This window comes from Corvus brachyrhynchos, unplaced genomic scaffold (genome assembly GCF_000691975.1).
Source record: "Corvus brachyrhynchos isolate BGI_N302 unplaced genomic scaffold, ASM69197v1 scaffold48, whole genome shotgun sequence".
Taxonomy (NCBI): Eukaryota; Metazoa; Chordata; class Aves; order Passeriformes; family Corvidae; genus Corvus; species Corvus brachyrhynchos.
The window spans coordinates 2659194-2676427 of record NW_008240027.1 but is presented as its reverse complement, the minus strand read 5'-3'; the positions used below and the strand labels follow the sequence as shown (position 1 = coordinate 2676427).

Here is a 17234-nt window from a genome sequence, read left to right as displayed (position 1 = left end):
GCCTGGCCTTTTCCCTCCTTCCTTTTCCCTCAGTCCCGCGGCATCACACCCCACCGGTGGGTCTGCCTGCGCTGGCATCCACGCTGGGGACACCACTGGGGTTTTTGCATCCACTTGGGGGACAGCCACTTGGGGTCTGGAGGCTGCCCCAGTTTCGGCCGGGAGCACCGATTGCCCTCTGTGCCTTGGCGGAGGGGCAGGACAGCGGCCCTGGAGAAGTTCCCGGCCGCCCGGGCGGTGCTGCCTTGTCAGGCCAGTCCTGCAGCCCATCCCGAGTGGGTGGCTCCGTACACGTCTGCATGGCCACGTAGGTGGCTAGGGGCTGCCACCCGGATGCTGAGGCAGCCTGGGCTGTGGCCTGGGGGAGGACGTGAGGTGTCTTATAGCGATTGGGAATACGTGCACTTCAAATGGATCAAGGTCCATGTCTTCTGAGGCCTGTCCCATAAATGTTACAGCTGGTACAGCAGACATTGCAGGGTGCTGGCTTTTTGACCCAGTGCCGTTTCAATAAGTTGTGGAAGTAACACGTTAAAAATGGGACAATTTATTTTTTTCTCCGTGACACAATATGGTAGAGGTCAAAGGATACCCTGATCCCATAGATGGTTCATCTTATTCTTTCTTTTTAAAAAGCTTAAGACTGACAGTATAAGTTCACTAAACTTTCAGTTATATTATCAAATTTTCAGTTTTCCGAATACGTTTTTTCCGGCCTTTTGAGACAACAAATATCTAAGAAAGAACGGTGGATGATACATGGTGTAGTACTGTCCTTTTAAACACCAAAAACCGCAGGGGTAATTACACTGTATCCAGGTGGATAATTACGGAAATAGTTAGAGCTGAATGCTTCCAAACATGTGTGTATGCTGGATTTGAAACAGCTCTTTTATCTTTTTTTTTTTCCTTTTTTTTTTTTACTGAGCAGTTGTATGTACTTTTCTTATTAAAAGCTATATAGGATCAAAGCTTATCCATACCCTCACCAAAAGAAATGTTTAAGAACTGTGGTGATGCCCATGTTCCTGAAACTATTGGTGGGAAAGAACCTCAAAACTCCTGGAACAGGCACATTGTGTGTGTCCTCTGTTCTGGTGGTGCCCCGGGAGTACTGTTACAGTTTATCCACGCTGCTGTTACATCCCAGACCTCAGTGTTGTATAACTAAGTTAAGTGAATTTGGTCCAGACTTAAAAATGCCGTTATGACTTTAGTTCTGAAGGATTCAAACCACAAAGTACAGACTTGCATTCAAACCAGCATATTCATTAAATTAAATTGTGGGATGGAAGGTTCATCGTGCTCATAAAGCCTTTTTGGTAAGGTCAAATTCAGCCCTTGACATGTAGCAAACAAATGAGCTTAAACTATAGGGGGACCTTGTAGGCTGTCATTAATGGCTTTCACTAAACCATTAGGGTAGCCTCAGGGCTGAAGTACCTTGTGTGGCTGCTGGCCTGTGTTTAGGAGGATAAATGCCTGTGGCTGGATAGGCTGATATAATTGGATAAAGACCACTTTATTAGCAGGAGTTCAAATGAGCCATTGCTACTCAAATTGTATTTCCAGCTAGAAAGGAAAAAAGAAAAACCTTGCTTGTGCTGTATTTATTTTCTTCTCTAAGCCTGGAAAGGGAAATCCAAATTCAAATAAATGCAAATTTGCTTTAATTCTGCTAATCCTGTTCACCACATGGAAAGAAGTTTATTGAAGTCAGTGGGCAGACAGTAGAAAGCACTCAGACCTGTTGAATGCAAAGGACAACCTTCCTGCTGGCTCAGACACCTCCATGAGAGTCACTGGCTAAACTGGGAGGCGCAAAGGGTCTGAGGTAGTTTAAGAAACAGTTGGACTGATGCAAGTGTGCTGGAAAACTTTAGAAAAAGGGCACATGAACAGAGAAGTGTGGGTGAAACACAGCGGAGGTACTGGAGAGCAGCAGCTTTTCTAAGCACAAATCCTCAACCTGGCCCCTGGCAGCCCCCAGAGAGCCCTGCTGCAGGCGAGTGAGCAGCCTGTGTGCAGTCAACGCTACCTTTAGGTTGGAAATGTATTTTTATTTGTACTTTAAACCCTGTTGGCAGTTTGCCACAGAGAAAAGGGGGCTGTAGCTGAGTAATAATAAACCTCATTCATCCTTGTTGTAAATGGACTGCATAATATTAGTTTTCATTTGGAATGAATCTGACCCAGTATCTTGCTGTAGAGCTGAAGGTTGTGCTGAACAAAAAGTCAGTATGAGCTATAAATACATCTTGTTTGCTGTTCATACTGGAGATTTGGGACAGAGCACATCACATGTGGAAGAAGTCTCATTTGGCTGAGGTGAGATCTTGTATGATTTTAGCATCAAACCATTTTTATTAAAAACCAAGGGTGTCTGTGTTTTGTAGAGTAAAGGGGATATTATGTACTTACTACCTGGGAACGATTTCTCAAAGAAGTGTTGTAATTTCTTTTGCTGACTGTGCTTTACGTTCCCAGAAAAGGGAGATGGGTATCCCATGTTGTAGGTGAAACAGGTGTTTGTTAAGTACTAGCCTAAGTCATAACTGCTCAATATGTGTGTGCTGGAGTCCCTGAATGTGGAGAAGGCATGTATTCATGCCAAATTTGGACACAAACTGAGAAATTATTTGAAGGAAGAAGACCTAATAACAAGTGGAAATGGATATTGACACAATGTAAGAAAGGGTGCAGTGGGTAAGTGATTAGGATTCTTTATCTCCACAGATAAGGTTGGATGAAACAGCTGAACCAGGCTGGTTTTCTCCGATACAGAGGGAAGACTCAACTCCTGTATGTTCCACAGACACACAGAATTGTCAGAGAAATGCAAATGCAGCAGAACTGCTGCTGTTCTGGAGCAGTTCCTCCTATTTAGAGAGGGATGAAGTAGAATTCCCTCTTAAGTTCTTATCCTCTCCCTTCCAGCTTTGCAGATTAACTCCTGAAACCTTCCACAGCTTTGTTAGGTGGAGCTTGCCATCATCTGGGGCTGTTGCGTAGCTGTCATGTGAGGCAGAATATTTGAGCTAGAGTTGAATGATGTCATTTGAATGCAGGTTCTTGCAATAACCTTCATGCTTTCCACAGTGTATCTTCTGTGACTGTGAGATAATGAAATGTGCTTTATTGCTGACTTCTGAACTTTGCTTATAAAATCATTACAGTAAAGTCAAGGAAAAAAAATGCATTCAGCAAATCTGCACAAAATATGCTTTCTTATGCTTAAATTTTAAATCCTTATAACCTCTGCCTGAGATGCAAAGCTCTTTGGTTGGTGGGAATAATAATAACTAAATCACTTGTCTTTATTCCAAGCAAGATTTGAGATGTACTTTTTTGTCTGTTTGTTTTGGCAAGGTGATCTGTAGAGATTTGGGGTATGCAACACATCGCTCTCAGTGTACCTAAAATATAATTCACCTCTGCCACAGCCCTGTCCTGTATGTTTGTGGTTAAATCTAAAATTAATTCCACAAGGTGGGATGCTGAGCCTTTTCGGTTTTGTAAGAGCATAAGTTAATATCCAAATGGAAAAAGCTGTTAAGTTGCTTTGGGATATATGATAAGGAGATTTCCTAGGGTGAAGGAAACAATGCAAAGAATAATTCTTTGTATCAGAAATGCCTCTCTGAAAGTAGCAGAGGATTTAGGTTTTGCTGTCTTGAGTTAATTGTCTTCTAGAAGTCTGCTGAGAGACGGTGTTAACTTCACTGAAATAAAAACGGGGTTTAAATTGTTTGCTTTAAACTCACCTTCCGAAATCACTTTAATGAGTGTCAAGTATTAGTATTCTACTTAGCCTTAAGTTCTCATAGTTGATTTTTAGAATATGAATTTTTATTTCTGAACTTTGCAGCTTTTTTTTTTTAAAGCGTGGTAGTGTTTAAATCTACCCCCTGAAGATTTAGCCCTGAACATCTCCGTTTTGCAGAACACTGGGCATTAAATTTTGGACTTCCCTGAACATACTGGGGGTGCCTTGTATTGAGTCAGTGCTCCTGAAGCACTGGGGTGCTCTGTTTGCCCCTTTCTCCCTTGGAGGCGCTGTCAGTGTTGTGTGTTTTGTTTTGTTAATGTGGGGGTTTTGTTTGTTTTTCTTTCCCAGAGACAAGAACACATTTCAAACTAAGAAAATTTCTTCCATTTTTTTAAATTGGAATAAGCAGACAAAGTCTATTACTGCATTATAGTCTGTACCCCAAAGATTTAATTCCATGTGCTAAGAGGTCAGACAAAAGCTTTCTAGGTTAAAAAAACCCCAAATGCTTCAGGCTTTACACAGTTCTATTTTTTATTTTAACTAGTTCTTGAATGGTGTATGTAGCAAGTTTTGGTTGTTTATTAAGGTTGCCCAAGAGATGACAGGTCAGAACTGGGGCAATAAAAGTTTGTATTTTATTTGTTTAAATCTTAAGCCCTGTGACTTTCATTTTCAAACTAACAATGATAAGCCAAGATAGGAGTCAAGGTCAAAGCAGTAATTTGTGTTTCTCTTGCTTCTTGGCTTCTGCTCCCTTAAGGAAGTCTCAAGCTGTGTGTTTAGTGGGGAGATGTGTTGCAAGACCACACAGGGCTGAATCAGAAATAAACCCTGTGCCCTTCGGAAGGGGCTGTGGCAGGAGTCCCAGCGGCAGCTTTTTTTTTTGCCGGACGCCCCGGCGCATCCTGCCGGACACCACCGATCCTTCCTGACACCACCGATCCTTCCTGACTGCCCGAGATTGCTGGAGCAGACTCCGCCTGGTTCCAGCGTGGCACAGATGTGACTCATGGATTTCCAGTTCTGTTCATCTGTTTATTGTATTTACGGAAAACAAAGCGTGTTCTATCTGCAGAGGGAAAGTTGCAAATCCCGGCTGACAGAAGGAAGCTGGAAGGGCTGGAGGGCAGGGGAGGGAAGGGCATCCCGGGGAGGCTGCAGTCTCGGGTTGGAATTTGGAGATGTGGAGCACACAGCTTGTGTGTCCCAGTTTGTCCTGCTGCGTGGGGGCTGACTGACCAGGCAGAGAGAGACAAACAGCAAGTGGTGTTCTGATCTGCTCTATCCACTGCTGCTGTGATGGGATTGATGGAAACTTGATCTTGCTTTTCCATTTCACTGGGATTTCTTTTTTTTTTTTAATGATTTTTATGTTTTAGTTTTTTTAAAGCAGAAGAGGAGGGTGTCTAGAGTGGTGCTGAAGACAGCACTTTTTCATTCACAATTGGTTTTTGTAAATTATATTTGGAGATGCGTAATTCAGAAATATAGTTTTAAAGATAATGAGAACTGGTGTAATAAGTAGAGCTGGCACTACTCTTGCCAGTTTTAATCAAGGTGTTCAGGGCACAAAAATTTCTTTTATTTTAGGTGAGAGAAACCCTCAGCGAGTGTCCTGAATTGGAACAAATCATTGCAGCATGAAGGGCTTGCACTACTTGTGTAATAATGAGAACTTGTGTAATAGTAACTTAGATCTTTTCCTAGATCCCACCAGCCTGACAGCATAGCAGAAAACATTATCCCTGAAATACATGTTAGAATAGTTAATTCTGTGTTTTCTTTTTCCTTCTCTGTAATATCAGAATCCCTCCAGATTTTAGGTGCTTGGCATCCAAGTATTTGGAAATATTTTTTTTGACCTAATTTTTTTTCAAGTCATCCTTTCAATCTGACATGTGTCTAGTAAGAGCTGGGGAAACTTCTTTTTCGTTGTTTGGCAGCCACAATCCTGCTCCCTTTTTGACTGCAGAGGAGAAGGATTAGGCAGGAGGGGCAACGAGTCCCATTCTGGGGATTGCATCAAGATGTGCTTGGCACTGCTGGAAAGTCCTGCTGGCACAAGGCAGACCTTGTCAAGACGCGAGAGCGTTTTGACCCTGTTTTGTGCAGTTACATCACAGTTTCTGCTGTGAGCCCTTGGCACTGCGATGATTTGCTCCTGTTCAGGACGCTTGCTGAGGGTTTCTCTCACCTAAAACGAAAGAAAACTTTTTGTCCTGAATGCCTGGATTAAAACTGGCAAGGGTAGCGTGAGCACCACATCTCTGAAGCCTTCTGTGTGTGGAGCAGCAGCCAAGCCGTTCTCCCCCCTTGTTTGCATTGTTTAAACCGATGTGTTTTCTTTGGCTCTTGCCTCAGTACAGTTAACAAATAGATGTTTTGCCCCTGAAGGAGAGGTTTGTTTTTCTTATTGCCTGGTTAAGCCATTCTGAGGGTTAGTCTTGAATATAATTTATTATTATCTCAAACAAGTCTGTTTGTACAACAGCACTTTAAAACACTTCTGTCTTTTACTTTCCAGTTCAGCCGTTAAAAACTACTTTAGTTTGCTGTTGCAAAAGATGGAGAATTCCAACAATTGTCTGACTCAATTTCATTTTCATGCATGAAAAGGAAAATGCCAAGGAAAATTAAATGGTTTGGTAATCCTCTAAAACCTAAGGGATTATATTTTCCTCCTGTTTTCTCCTTTGTAGAAACCTGATGTTAAAAAAATCATCATTCTATAACTTTAGCAAGAAGAACTACGTGTTAATTTAGCATTCAGCAGAGGAATGTTTCTTGCTTATAAGGAATGATTTATTCTGGTTTATGGCTTCTGTAGGTTATAAATATATAGATTAGCAATTAGTTAGGCATATCCAAATGCAATGTACATTAAGCAAGAGTACAGTGAGCTTACAGAGGATGTCTGTGGAGCTTTTCCTTCACAGTTACTTACAGCAAAATCTTACTTCTGTTTTTTGCCAACTGTGTACAGTTTTGGAGATTTAGGTAATTATATCCCTTCTTAAATTATGACTATGGCAGAACTAACTTTCCATGCTTTTGTGGGTGAAATTGGAAAGCAACTGAAATGTTTTAAAGTCACTTAGTGGATTGTGTAATATTTCTGTTGTACTTAGTTTGGTAGCCAAGTTTTTAAATCCTAAGTTCACAGCCTCACCAAGTGTGTAGTCACATTATTATGCCTCTCAGACACCTTGTTTAAAATTTGCTTTGGATGTGGCTGCAGCCAAACTGATAACCCTGAAGTTTTTTGCTGTTGCTTTTGTTTTGTGTAAAAACTTCCAGGTGAGAATTTATATGTGTGCTCTCTTTTGGATGTATAGCTAGCTTAGGCACTCACCAAGGAGATGTCTTTATTGCCTGTTTTTATGGACTATATTTGGTCGAGGAGAATAGTGCACTTTGTTACTTTTCTTGCAGTGTTAAATGAGCTGAGAAAATTACTATTTTGTGCTGTGAAATTTCCTCTGTAACAATGCATTTCTCTTAGGTAGGAATGTATGCTTGCACTAGGATCTATTTACAATGATAAATGCCTGAGAAATTCAAGTGTAATAAATACTTTCCCTCAGTATTTTTTATTAGTGACTATTTTAGCTGCAGTTTGAGGTGAAAGAGCAATGGTGTGTGCCGTTTTCCTGCACACTGCTATCAAGATTGATAGATCTGAACCTGATCTCTCTGCTCTCTCTATTTACTCTTGGTGGTGTGACAGAGGGTGGCACCAGTGTAGTTATTTACCTTCATGTGCCACGTCATCCTTAGAAGTCACTGGTTTTCCCCAAGGGCTGCTCTCCGAGTTTGTCATGGTCATCCCAGGGAAGAAGGTAGCAGGGGCAGGAGGACTGTGCAGCTGCTGTGTTATTGGTGATTTCACCAAGGTAGGAGAGGAAGTTGATGCCAGAACCACATGAACATAGGGATTTCTGACTTACCCTGTGCTTGGGACATTCCTCCAGCTCCAAAGGATCTGCAATCACTTTATATGTTTTCTTTAAGTGGGTAGTCAAACAAAAGTCTTGTCTTGTTTCCAAACATAACAAAATTGCCTTTGAAAACTGTACACAAATACCTGACCAAAGCCCTGTTGAGCATTTTACCCAAGGATGTCCAGTTCTGGTCCCCTCACTTCAAAAAGACATTGAGGTGCTGGGGTGTGTCCAGAGAACGGTAATGGAGCTGGGGAAGGGTCTGGAGAGTGAGTCCTATGAGCAGCAGCTGAGGGAACTGAGGGTGTTTAGCCTGAAGAAAAGGAGGCTTGGGGGAAACCTCATCCACAACTCCCTGAAAGGAGTTTTACTAAGATAAGAGTCAGCCTCTTCTCCCTGGCAGCCAGGAACAGGACAAGAGGAAATGGCGTGAAGCTGCACCAGGGGAGGTTTAGGTTGGACATCTGGAAGAATTTCATCACTGAAATGGTTGTCAGACACTGGAACAGGCTGCCCAGGGAGGTGGGGGAGTCACCATTCATGGAAGGATTCAAGAAACAACTGCACGTGGCACTTAAAGCTTTGGTTTCATTGTCACAATGATGCTTGGCCAAAGGCTGGACTCAGTGATCTTGGAGGACTTTTCCATCTTTCATGACTCTCTGATTCTTCCTGTGTATGCTCTGTGCAGAGTGTGCTTGAGATTGCGCACTGAAGATGGAACAGATCTGTCACTAGCAAGATGCAATTCCCTGGGTTTTTCTGTTGCAATGCAAGGATGAATAGGGCTGACACTGTTGGCTGATGTCAGGTTTGCACAAGTGCTCTGACTGAAGGGAGCCTGTGTTTGTTTTGCCATTGCAGAAATACGGCTACACGCACCTTTCTGCCGGTGACCTCCTCCGGGATGAGCGGAAAAGGCCGGGCTCCCAGTATGGAGAACTCATTGAGAACTACATTAAGGAGGGGGAAATCGTGCCGGTTGAAATAACAATCAGCTTGCTGAAGAGGGTAAGGAAAGGGCCATTTCCTTGCAGGGTCACTCTTGCAGACTAAGCAGCAAAGCAGTGGCTGTGTTCTGGCAGAACTGCCTTTCCTCCAGTGTGAGCGGTGTGAATGGGCAGACACGGAGAGGCTTCTCTCAGCAATCACTTGTGTTTCCTTCTGACTGCTGGAGTGCTGAGGGCCTCTCCTACCTGGGGATCTGTGAAAATGGATTATTTTTCTTTTTCTTTATTTTTCAGTAGCTCTAGGAAAATCAATGAAACTGTATTTCTTATTTCCCTGCACTAGCTTTTGAACCTCTTGGTCCACTCAGTCATATTTGATTGGAGGTTAGAGGCCTTAAAGGCACTAAGATTTGTAAGTTTAATCACAAAATAGATAGTCAGTTGAAGGAGAAGAGCACCTACTGATGTTCTTGTGGAAGGAAAAGCTCCAGCCTTTATCCTTATTGGATGTCCATGAAAACAATGGGAGTATCTCTTTTCAGTCAAAAAAAGGCTGCTGTTTGTGGCACTAAATGTATCTGGAGCTTTTCCCTTAGAATTAACTCTAGATCAGGAATGTTTTGATGTCTTATTGTGTGAAGACACGTCCCAGTATCTTGTAGAGAATCAGATTTAAAGCTGTGATTGTGTTATGAGATTTTGAGCTTTGTGAAATAATGAATTCAGTTTGAATAATAGCTGTGTTGGTGCAACAGTGAATTAACCAGCATGCATTGATAGTGAAACAAAAGCACATTTTGTAAATCTGCAATAATCCTAAAATAAATGCTTCTCAATTTACCATGTCAGCATTTTGGGGGTAAATTAATAAGTAGATAAATCAGTGTATGGGCAGGAGATTGTGAACTGAATTATCTTTTATCAGGCTATGGATCAAACAATGGCTGCCAATTCCCAGAAGAACAAGTTTTTGATTGATGGGTTTCCCAGGAATGAAGATAATCTTCAAGGCTGGAATAAGACTATGGATGGAAAGGCGGATGTTTCCTTTGTTCTCTTTTTTGATTGTGACAATGAGGTAATGAAGTGTGTAATTCTGTAACTTCCTTTCTTGCATTATTGTGAGAATCATTCAAGAAGAACAATTAAACTCTGTCAGGGAGAATGGGCTAATGTAAGAATTGAAGGAAAACTTGGCCTGTGAGTTTGAAGGATTTTTTGGCAACTTGTTTTAGCAGATGAAAAGCTGCATGTTTATTGAAATAGACAGCTAATGACACTTGGTATAATCGTATGTGAATAAATTATATTGAGGAAGTACTCCAGGCAATTGCATTCCTAAAGGAGATTTATCAAAACTTTAAATACATTTTACAAAATTATGTGGTTACTTTTCAGAAAATATTACTCTCTTTACTCTTAATAATTGGTTGTTTAGTCCAAAATGAACTTGGTACAGTGTCTGCTTTAATTCTGAAGTGCAGGAGCAATCTTTAGTTTCATAGTTATGAGCTGTGCTATAGGATAGTCAGTAATCAACATTTTATTCAGCAAGTCATTAGATTACAAGGGCATTTTGACAGTGATGCATTACATTCCTTTAACAAGTGCCATGATGTGCTGTCTTTTTAATATGTCAGTGCCCTTGTGCATGAAAACTGATATGAATATCCCAGCACCTTAAGCTGACATTTTTCCTTTTACCCCTTTCCCCAACTTCCTGAGATTTTGTTACTTTTCTTTTTTACTTATTTGCAATTATTTTGTAATCCTAAAGAGCATGTGAGGGATTATTCTGTTAAAACCTTGAATAACAGTAAATTAATTTTTTCACTTGGTGGGGCTTTTATTTTGGAATTCTGATTTTTTTACTAGATCTAAAAATAGACAATGCCTAAATAATCCTTACCATGATTGCACTATGTAGGAAAAAAATATTTTTAACCGTTGTACCTCTTGTGTGAGTAGGATAAATGTATTCATGGAGTGTACATGGGTCAGCTTTGCTTATTTAACTAAAGGTTTAAAAAAGTCTATTGGGACACTTCTAGCTATGGTTAGTTCTTCATTTTTTACTTAGATTTTTGAAGTCTTCATTATAGCAATATCAAGTAAGAACATTTTAACTGACAATAGCTTAGTATTGTCAGTGTGCCTGACAAAATTCTTGAGAGAACATTCAGTGACTTTCCTTTAGTGCAGACATATATTAATAGTCCCATTTCACATGCTGCTTTTCAGAAAGCCTGAGCACATCCTTGAAAATCAGGTAATTTTCTTTTTTAAATGTCTCAGGTCAGAGATCCAGTCAAACCACAGAGCTTGATGTTGCTTGTACTTCCTCTGACCCCAATCCCATTTTAATAAACTGAAGTGTAAACCATCATCCTTCTTCTCTGGAAGAACCTAACTTCTCTTGTGAGTTCTCCTTACATCCACCACATCTGGACTGTATTTTGTGTACCAGGCCAATTCAGATTTTCAGGATTTTTGGTTGTTTCTGCTCTTAGGATGATGGCAGCTTGTGTTCCTGGTTGTAGTCATCCTTTTGATTTTTTTTGTAGATATGTATTGGCCGCTGTCTTGAAAGAGGCAAGAGCAGTGGTAGGAGTGATGATAATCGGGAGAGCCTGGAAAAGAGGTACTGTCTTCAAAACTTTTCAGTCCCCTTCTCTTTATATTTCACTATGTAATGTGGATTTTTTCTCCCTCTGCTTTCTCTTAGAATTCATACATATCTGCAGTCTACTAGGCCTATCATAGATTTGTATGAGAGAATGGGAAAAGTCAGAAAAGTGGATGCCTCCAAATCTGTTGATGAAGTAAGTATATAAGCCAAAAAAACATGGGGATGACAGTGGCAGGATACAGACTTTTGGCATTCTCCTGAGATGTGTGTGTGTGTGGTTAGTCTGCTACTTAAGCACTGATGTTAGTACTGAGGGAGGTTGTGGAACTCTTGATTTGACTCTTGAAGGACCGAGTAAGATGTGATTATATTACTGTATCCCGCAGCTGTAGGGAGGAGAGGAGAGGTCCAACAGGCAGGAATTGTGCAGCAAGATTGATTTATTTAATAGTTTTACAAACTCTTTTATAGACTTTTTTCTTCATAGTCTAATTGGACAAAGGATCAGCCACCCCCTGGGTGCATTGGCTAGAAATCCTAAACATCCACTGTCAAAATATTTTCCTACTGTACCATACGCTTAGTTCTACAAGGTCGCAGGTGTTCATAGTTTACAGAACTTCTGCTGATCTCTTTGTGAGAGAGAAAAGTATCCCACAGGCTTAGAAAGAAGCAAGAAAATGCTTGCTAGCAGCAATATTGTATCCACATGAATAACTTGAGGAAATTGATTAATTCTGCTTGAGTGTGAGCTGGACTAAACACATTTCCAGTGTTTCTGTGTTTAACAGGGTCTTGCCTTTTATATTTTCATGAGTTTTTGCTCTTCTGAAGTAGTGTTGCTCTTCTGTCTGCTTTCCAAAATTGATGCCAATTTCACTGTTAAAGAATTACTGTGAATGTTCTAAAAAAACCCTATATATTTTTAAAAATACTTTCAAGTACTGTTTATGTTGGTTTAACTTGATGTAACTGTTTGATGAAGGCTTCATAAAATTCTTCTTTATCTTTTTAGGTTTTTGAAAAAGTTGTACAAATTTTCGACAAAGAAGGCTAATTCCCAGCTTGAAATGTCACTTAAACTTGTGCTTGAATCTTGCTTGAATAGCTGCTACTGCAGTCCACTCTTTGTAATTATTTTAAAAGATTTTTTTTATTTTTTTTCACATATCTAAAGATGATTGGAAAAGCAGTTGATTAGAAATGGATCTGTTTTTTAAATAGGAAATAATTTCTTGTGGCTATAGTATACAAGTTTCAGGGTTCTCCATTAGTGCAAGTTCAGTTACTCACATGGCAGAATCACAGTTAATACATCTTTCTGAAGAAACTGTTTATTCTGTCACAGTTCTGTGCCTGTCATGGGCAGTCCTTCTTCTCCCTTATTGCCATACACCTACTTTTTTTTTAAGGATCAGCTGAACAGCAGCATTAAGCAATGAAGGACCCATGTACCCTTGTTTGTTTTTTAGATGCTTGGACCAAGTTTAGCAAGTTGTTTTTTGGTTTTTTTCCAAAGTATAATTTCATCCAAAATTCCCTTATATCCCCAAACCTGAATTCTCTAGGTTAAGCTACAGTTAGTATGAGAATCTGTTTTAGGAGTTCTCAAAAAACTATTAAATATGCTTTTCAGGAATAGACATACAAAGTACTTCATGAAAAGTGGTGCTTCCTTATGACTCTGGATGTAAACTGTCTTGCAAGTTCTTGGATGACATGGCCCTGGATTTTTCCTTGTTTTCATCTGCAAAAGATTAAGAAAGTCAGTTTAGTATTTCAATACTCATTTATCTTGAATGATAGTTACATTCTTAACTACAGCATGGTCTTCACAAGATGGCAAAGCTCTTAAATAGTGTACAGTAAGCAAAATCTTCTAACAGTTCTGTCTTTTGTAACAAGTGGAAGGGTTTTTCCTTATTATTATTGAAATACTGTGTTACCAAATGCTTGAAGGTTTGTTACCTGGGAAAATATTTTTATGGTTAAACTAGTGGATTTGTTTCCCTAAAAAAGTGTAATTTTAATAGCTGTTTGTTTGAGAAGCTTGTAAGTTATTGCACTTTTGTTATGATATGGTCAGCTGAGGGGAAGATAACTGCAGGAAAAAGTTTCATTCCCTGAAACAGAGTCCTGCTTCTCCATGTTCTCTTGAATTAGACAAGTGCAGTCAGCAGCAAGAGCTGGAGTGAGCAGGGAGCTGGTTGAAACAACCTGGTTTGCACAGATGTACAATTTTGTCTTTTGTTTAAGCTTTTCTGTCCCCTGTATAGTATGCATAGGTCTGGGGGCGGGCCCAACCATGCATTCCTTGCATGCCCTAAGCTTCTACTGAAGGCCTGAAGATGAGAGTTTTAACTGATTTTGGTGATAGAGTGGTTGTTGCCACATTAACTGACGCTATAATTGGTTTGTGACATGCTAATTACACAGAATTGCAGTTTGGAAATCTTGATGCTCAGCTTTTCTTTAGTCATGACTTTCTCTGCTTAGGAAAAAGTTTAAATTAAGCTTAGCTTTTAATTAGAATCAGATGTGTTGGTCCTCATCCTACAGATTTGTATTTTCAGGAGTTCTCATCTCAATTAGAATCAGATGTGTTGGTCCTCATCCTACAGTCAGATTTGTATTTTCAGGAGTTCTCATCTCGCTGAGGTTATTGAGGCTGCTGGACTGGGGAAGAGATGAGTACAGAAACAAGGGTAAACTGCAGTAGCTTTTCCAGTCTGGTAGGAGTTCAGGCAATGGACTGGCCACAAATAGCTGTTTACTACTGCAGCATATATGGACCATGACTGCTTCTGTGAGTGTGGGAGGCCAATGCTCTCACTTTATGAATTTCTCCTTAAAAAAAAAAAAAAAGAAAAAAAAAGAAAACTTGGAATTTAATTCTTACTGTATAAGTATGCTGACATGGATAGGATCCAGCAAAACTGCATCTTTTAATATGAAGGTTAGAATCAGGGTTTTTCAAAAAATACTTCAAACTGGATTCTTTAATTCAGAGAGATTTAATTCACTCTTGTTTCTAAGTTATTGGTTTTTACAAGTTCTGTTCAGAATAGAGTATCCATTTTCTCTCATCATATACTTTTCTGTGTATTTAAGTGCTGGAGCAAAAAAAAACCTCTGGAGCAAGTTTTAGAAAAACACCCAACAATGTTTTGGCAATATTGAATTTGGAGTGGATTGTAATGTGCAAGGACTAGATTTTTTGTCATTTTATTTATTGAAGATGCCATTAAATGTGTTACCACTTCTTTCAAGATGGACTTATGATTGAAATAAAGATTAAAGGCAATATGCCAATGTGTTGTGTCCATTTAGCAGCAAAACTGTATAAAGAATTTGAGGAGATCCAATAAACTTTGTTCTGTGGCTTAATGAGTGCCTGGATTACAGTTTTCTGTCACAAGGGATATTTTTCATATATATCCATCTATATAAAGTGAGTATTTATTAGAGTTAGATGCTTCATGTGGCCACATGCACAGGTATGTGTATGAAAGTGCAGTTTTCACCATCAAAAGTAAAGTCCTGAAGATCCTTTTAGGCACAGGATAAGATCAGGCCATTGCCTGTGGAATTGTTACTTTTTTTGGTTATACAGTTTGTGAAATGACTCTATTCATATAGTAAAGTGATAATTCATTCGACACGTGTGAAAGGAAAGGACTTGGAATGGTCTAGGAAACACAAACCTATTGTTCACCTGCTGTTGGAGACACTTTTTGTCGGGATTTCTCATGATTCCCTGCTCAATCAGCAGCTGATCCCTGACTGCCGTTCTGCTGGCTCTGCAGCACATGCCTGCGTGCTGTACTCCAGGCTGTTCTTAAAGGAAATTGGCACAACATAATATTCGCTATAAAAGAAACTGAGAGGCTGCCAGGCTCATTTTGAAATAACCCATTTTATGTAAAGGTTTGTTACAAAAGAGGTTGTTTTGTCACATGTAGCTTCCTATTAAACAGTGTGTTGAACTTAGAATCATAGAATCATTTGGGTTGGAAAGGACCTCTAAGATCAGCAAATCCAACCCTTCCAACTTGAAACTTTACTCTGGAAAGATTTGCAGAGCTGGTCTGAAAGGGGTGGGGAAAGCAGGGGATTTTTCAGCAGTGGTAGTACCTTTCTGCTGCTAAAACTGCAGAGACCAAACTTTTGCTGAAACCTCACACTGAAGTTGTAGTGTCTCCTCAGGGACATACTGACAGGGGCAAAGCTACCCGTCAAATTTGCACCTTTTGGACAGAGATTTTGAGTTAAGTCTCCCACTGTGGGAGTAGGAGCAGGCAGAGATGACCATAAGCATGCTCTTGAGGATTGCCTCATTGTAAGATATCCCCCACTAGCAACAATTTGTCCTTAATAAGAAGAGCTGGCTCATGAGGGAGTTTCAAGGTCTTGTGGAAAATTCTGTGTCTTACAACAGTGGGGACATCTGTGTGCTGCTGCCCAGGCTGGACTGGGGAGAAGGGGAGAGTTAAATGGAAAAAATGCTCAGTTCAGAGCAGAGCTGCCAGCTGTCGTTACCGGTTGGCAGTTTCTGGCTGCCAGCATTTAGGAAAGTTGCAGCTTAGGGGATTACTTTCTTCCTCTGGTGTGAGGTTCAGTACCAGTTCGGTCCCTGTTGTGGCACAGATGTCTCCGAAGGCTATAATCTGTGACAGCTCTGTTGGCCTTTGCTCTGGGGGGGCAACAGTTGGCTCCTTGGCACAATCAGGTTATTTCTTCAAGCCGTGGTGCAGCAGGACTTGGAGACCTGGGGCTGTGCCCTTGCCACAGTCCAAACATCCCAGGGTTAACGGCTGATAATGAAAACTGCGAGACAATGTGAAGAGGATTTGCCTGATCAGGTAACAAAGGAGACAGTAAATGTTAAATAATATAAAAATATTAAAATGTGGCTTCATATAGCAGCAGTGTGCACACTCTTGATCTGCAGACCTTTATAAGCCTTCCATAGAGATAGGGGAGCATGGAAGAATTTAATCTTGCATCTGTGCTATTTTTCATGGATTGCTTAGTTTAAGATGGTGGGTTTCAGCCTGTGTATTTGTAGAGTATTTCTGTTGGTAACAATAGGCATCTTTATTGAGTCTTCTAATCTGCTCAGCTGAAGTATGCTCTATCCTCTTTGCTTTCTGCCTTTTAATGCCTTTTCCTTACCTTTCTGAATTGCAGATGCTCTTTCGGATAGGGAAGGGGGGTGTTCTTGCCAATCTCTATGTGCCTTGCTAAATAAAGAAAACCTTTAAACCTTCCTCTGGAGCGATCTGAACCTGTTTCTGACATGAACTCGGTACATAAGCTGTTACAAAACCGACATAAAGCACATGGCTTTTTTTTTCCCCAGCTACAGGAAATCTCAGTGTAGTACCTCTGCTCTTTTCTCCTGTGGGAGTCAGATCAGCTGTGTCTGCCTTGCTTCAACACAGTGCTTAGCTGCAGTTGTATGAGAAAACCTCCTCAGTCACTAGATGTTAAACCAGCAGTGACAAGTTATGAATGGAGGCAAGTGAGATGGTTGAGGAGGGAAGACCCTTGGAGAAGCTCAGTCAATTCTGCTTCACTCCTCAGACTTCAGCTTTAGATAAATACCTGTTCCACAGGGCAGCGATGCTTGTGGGGTGCAGCTATTTCATGATTGTGCTGTACAGAAATTAATGCAAAAGCAATCCCTGCCTACAAGTTCCTCGTCTCCCCTCGTTGAATCTACCACCTCTAATGCCAGGGGTTGTGGAGAGAGGAATTTTTCTTCAGGATAACACTGTAGAAACTAAACTAGGCAGAGTGAAGGCAATGTGAGCCTTGCATGTGAAGCATGAGATGCACAGTGTATTTCAGTGTGGGCAGCAGTGCCAGGCTCTTTTGTCATCCTGCCTTATAACTGCATTCAGACAGCAAAGCAGAAATTTTCTTACCCCTCAAATGTT

At 40.5% G+C, this 17234-nt stretch overlaps 1 protein-coding gene across 1 annotated transcript; it reads left to right on the top strand.

Annotated features, from left to right (window-relative positions):
* Window positions 1-8557: 8557 nt before the first annotated feature.
* On the top strand, window positions 8558-13406 carry CMPK1 (cytidine/uridine monophosphate kinase 1). The gene is made up of 5 exons (XM_017743558.1): window positions 8558-8724; window positions 9589-9741; window positions 11228-11304; window positions 11389-11485; window positions 12308-13406. Exons 2-5 carry the CDS (start codon window positions 9592-9594, stop codon window positions 12347-12349), a joined length of 366 nt encoding a protein of 121 aa, XP_017599047.1. The 5' UTR covers window positions 8558-8724; window positions 9589-9591; the 3' UTR covers window positions 12350-13406.
* The last annotated feature ends 3828 nt before the right edge of the window (window positions 13407-17234 follow it).

Coding starts and splice junctions, on each gene's coding strand:
- CMPK1 (XM_017743558.1), top strand. CDS start 9,592: ATGGATCAAACAATGGCTGCCAATTCCCAGAAGAACAAGTTTTTGATT. Junction 11,305..11,388: donor CGGGAGAGCCTGGAAAAGAG/GTACTGTCTTCA, acceptor GCTTTCTCTTAG/AATTCATACATATCTGCAGT. Junction 11,486..12,307: donor CCTCCAAATCTGTTGATGAA/GTAAGTATATAA, acceptor TTATCTTTTTAG/GTTTTTGAAAAAGTTGTACA.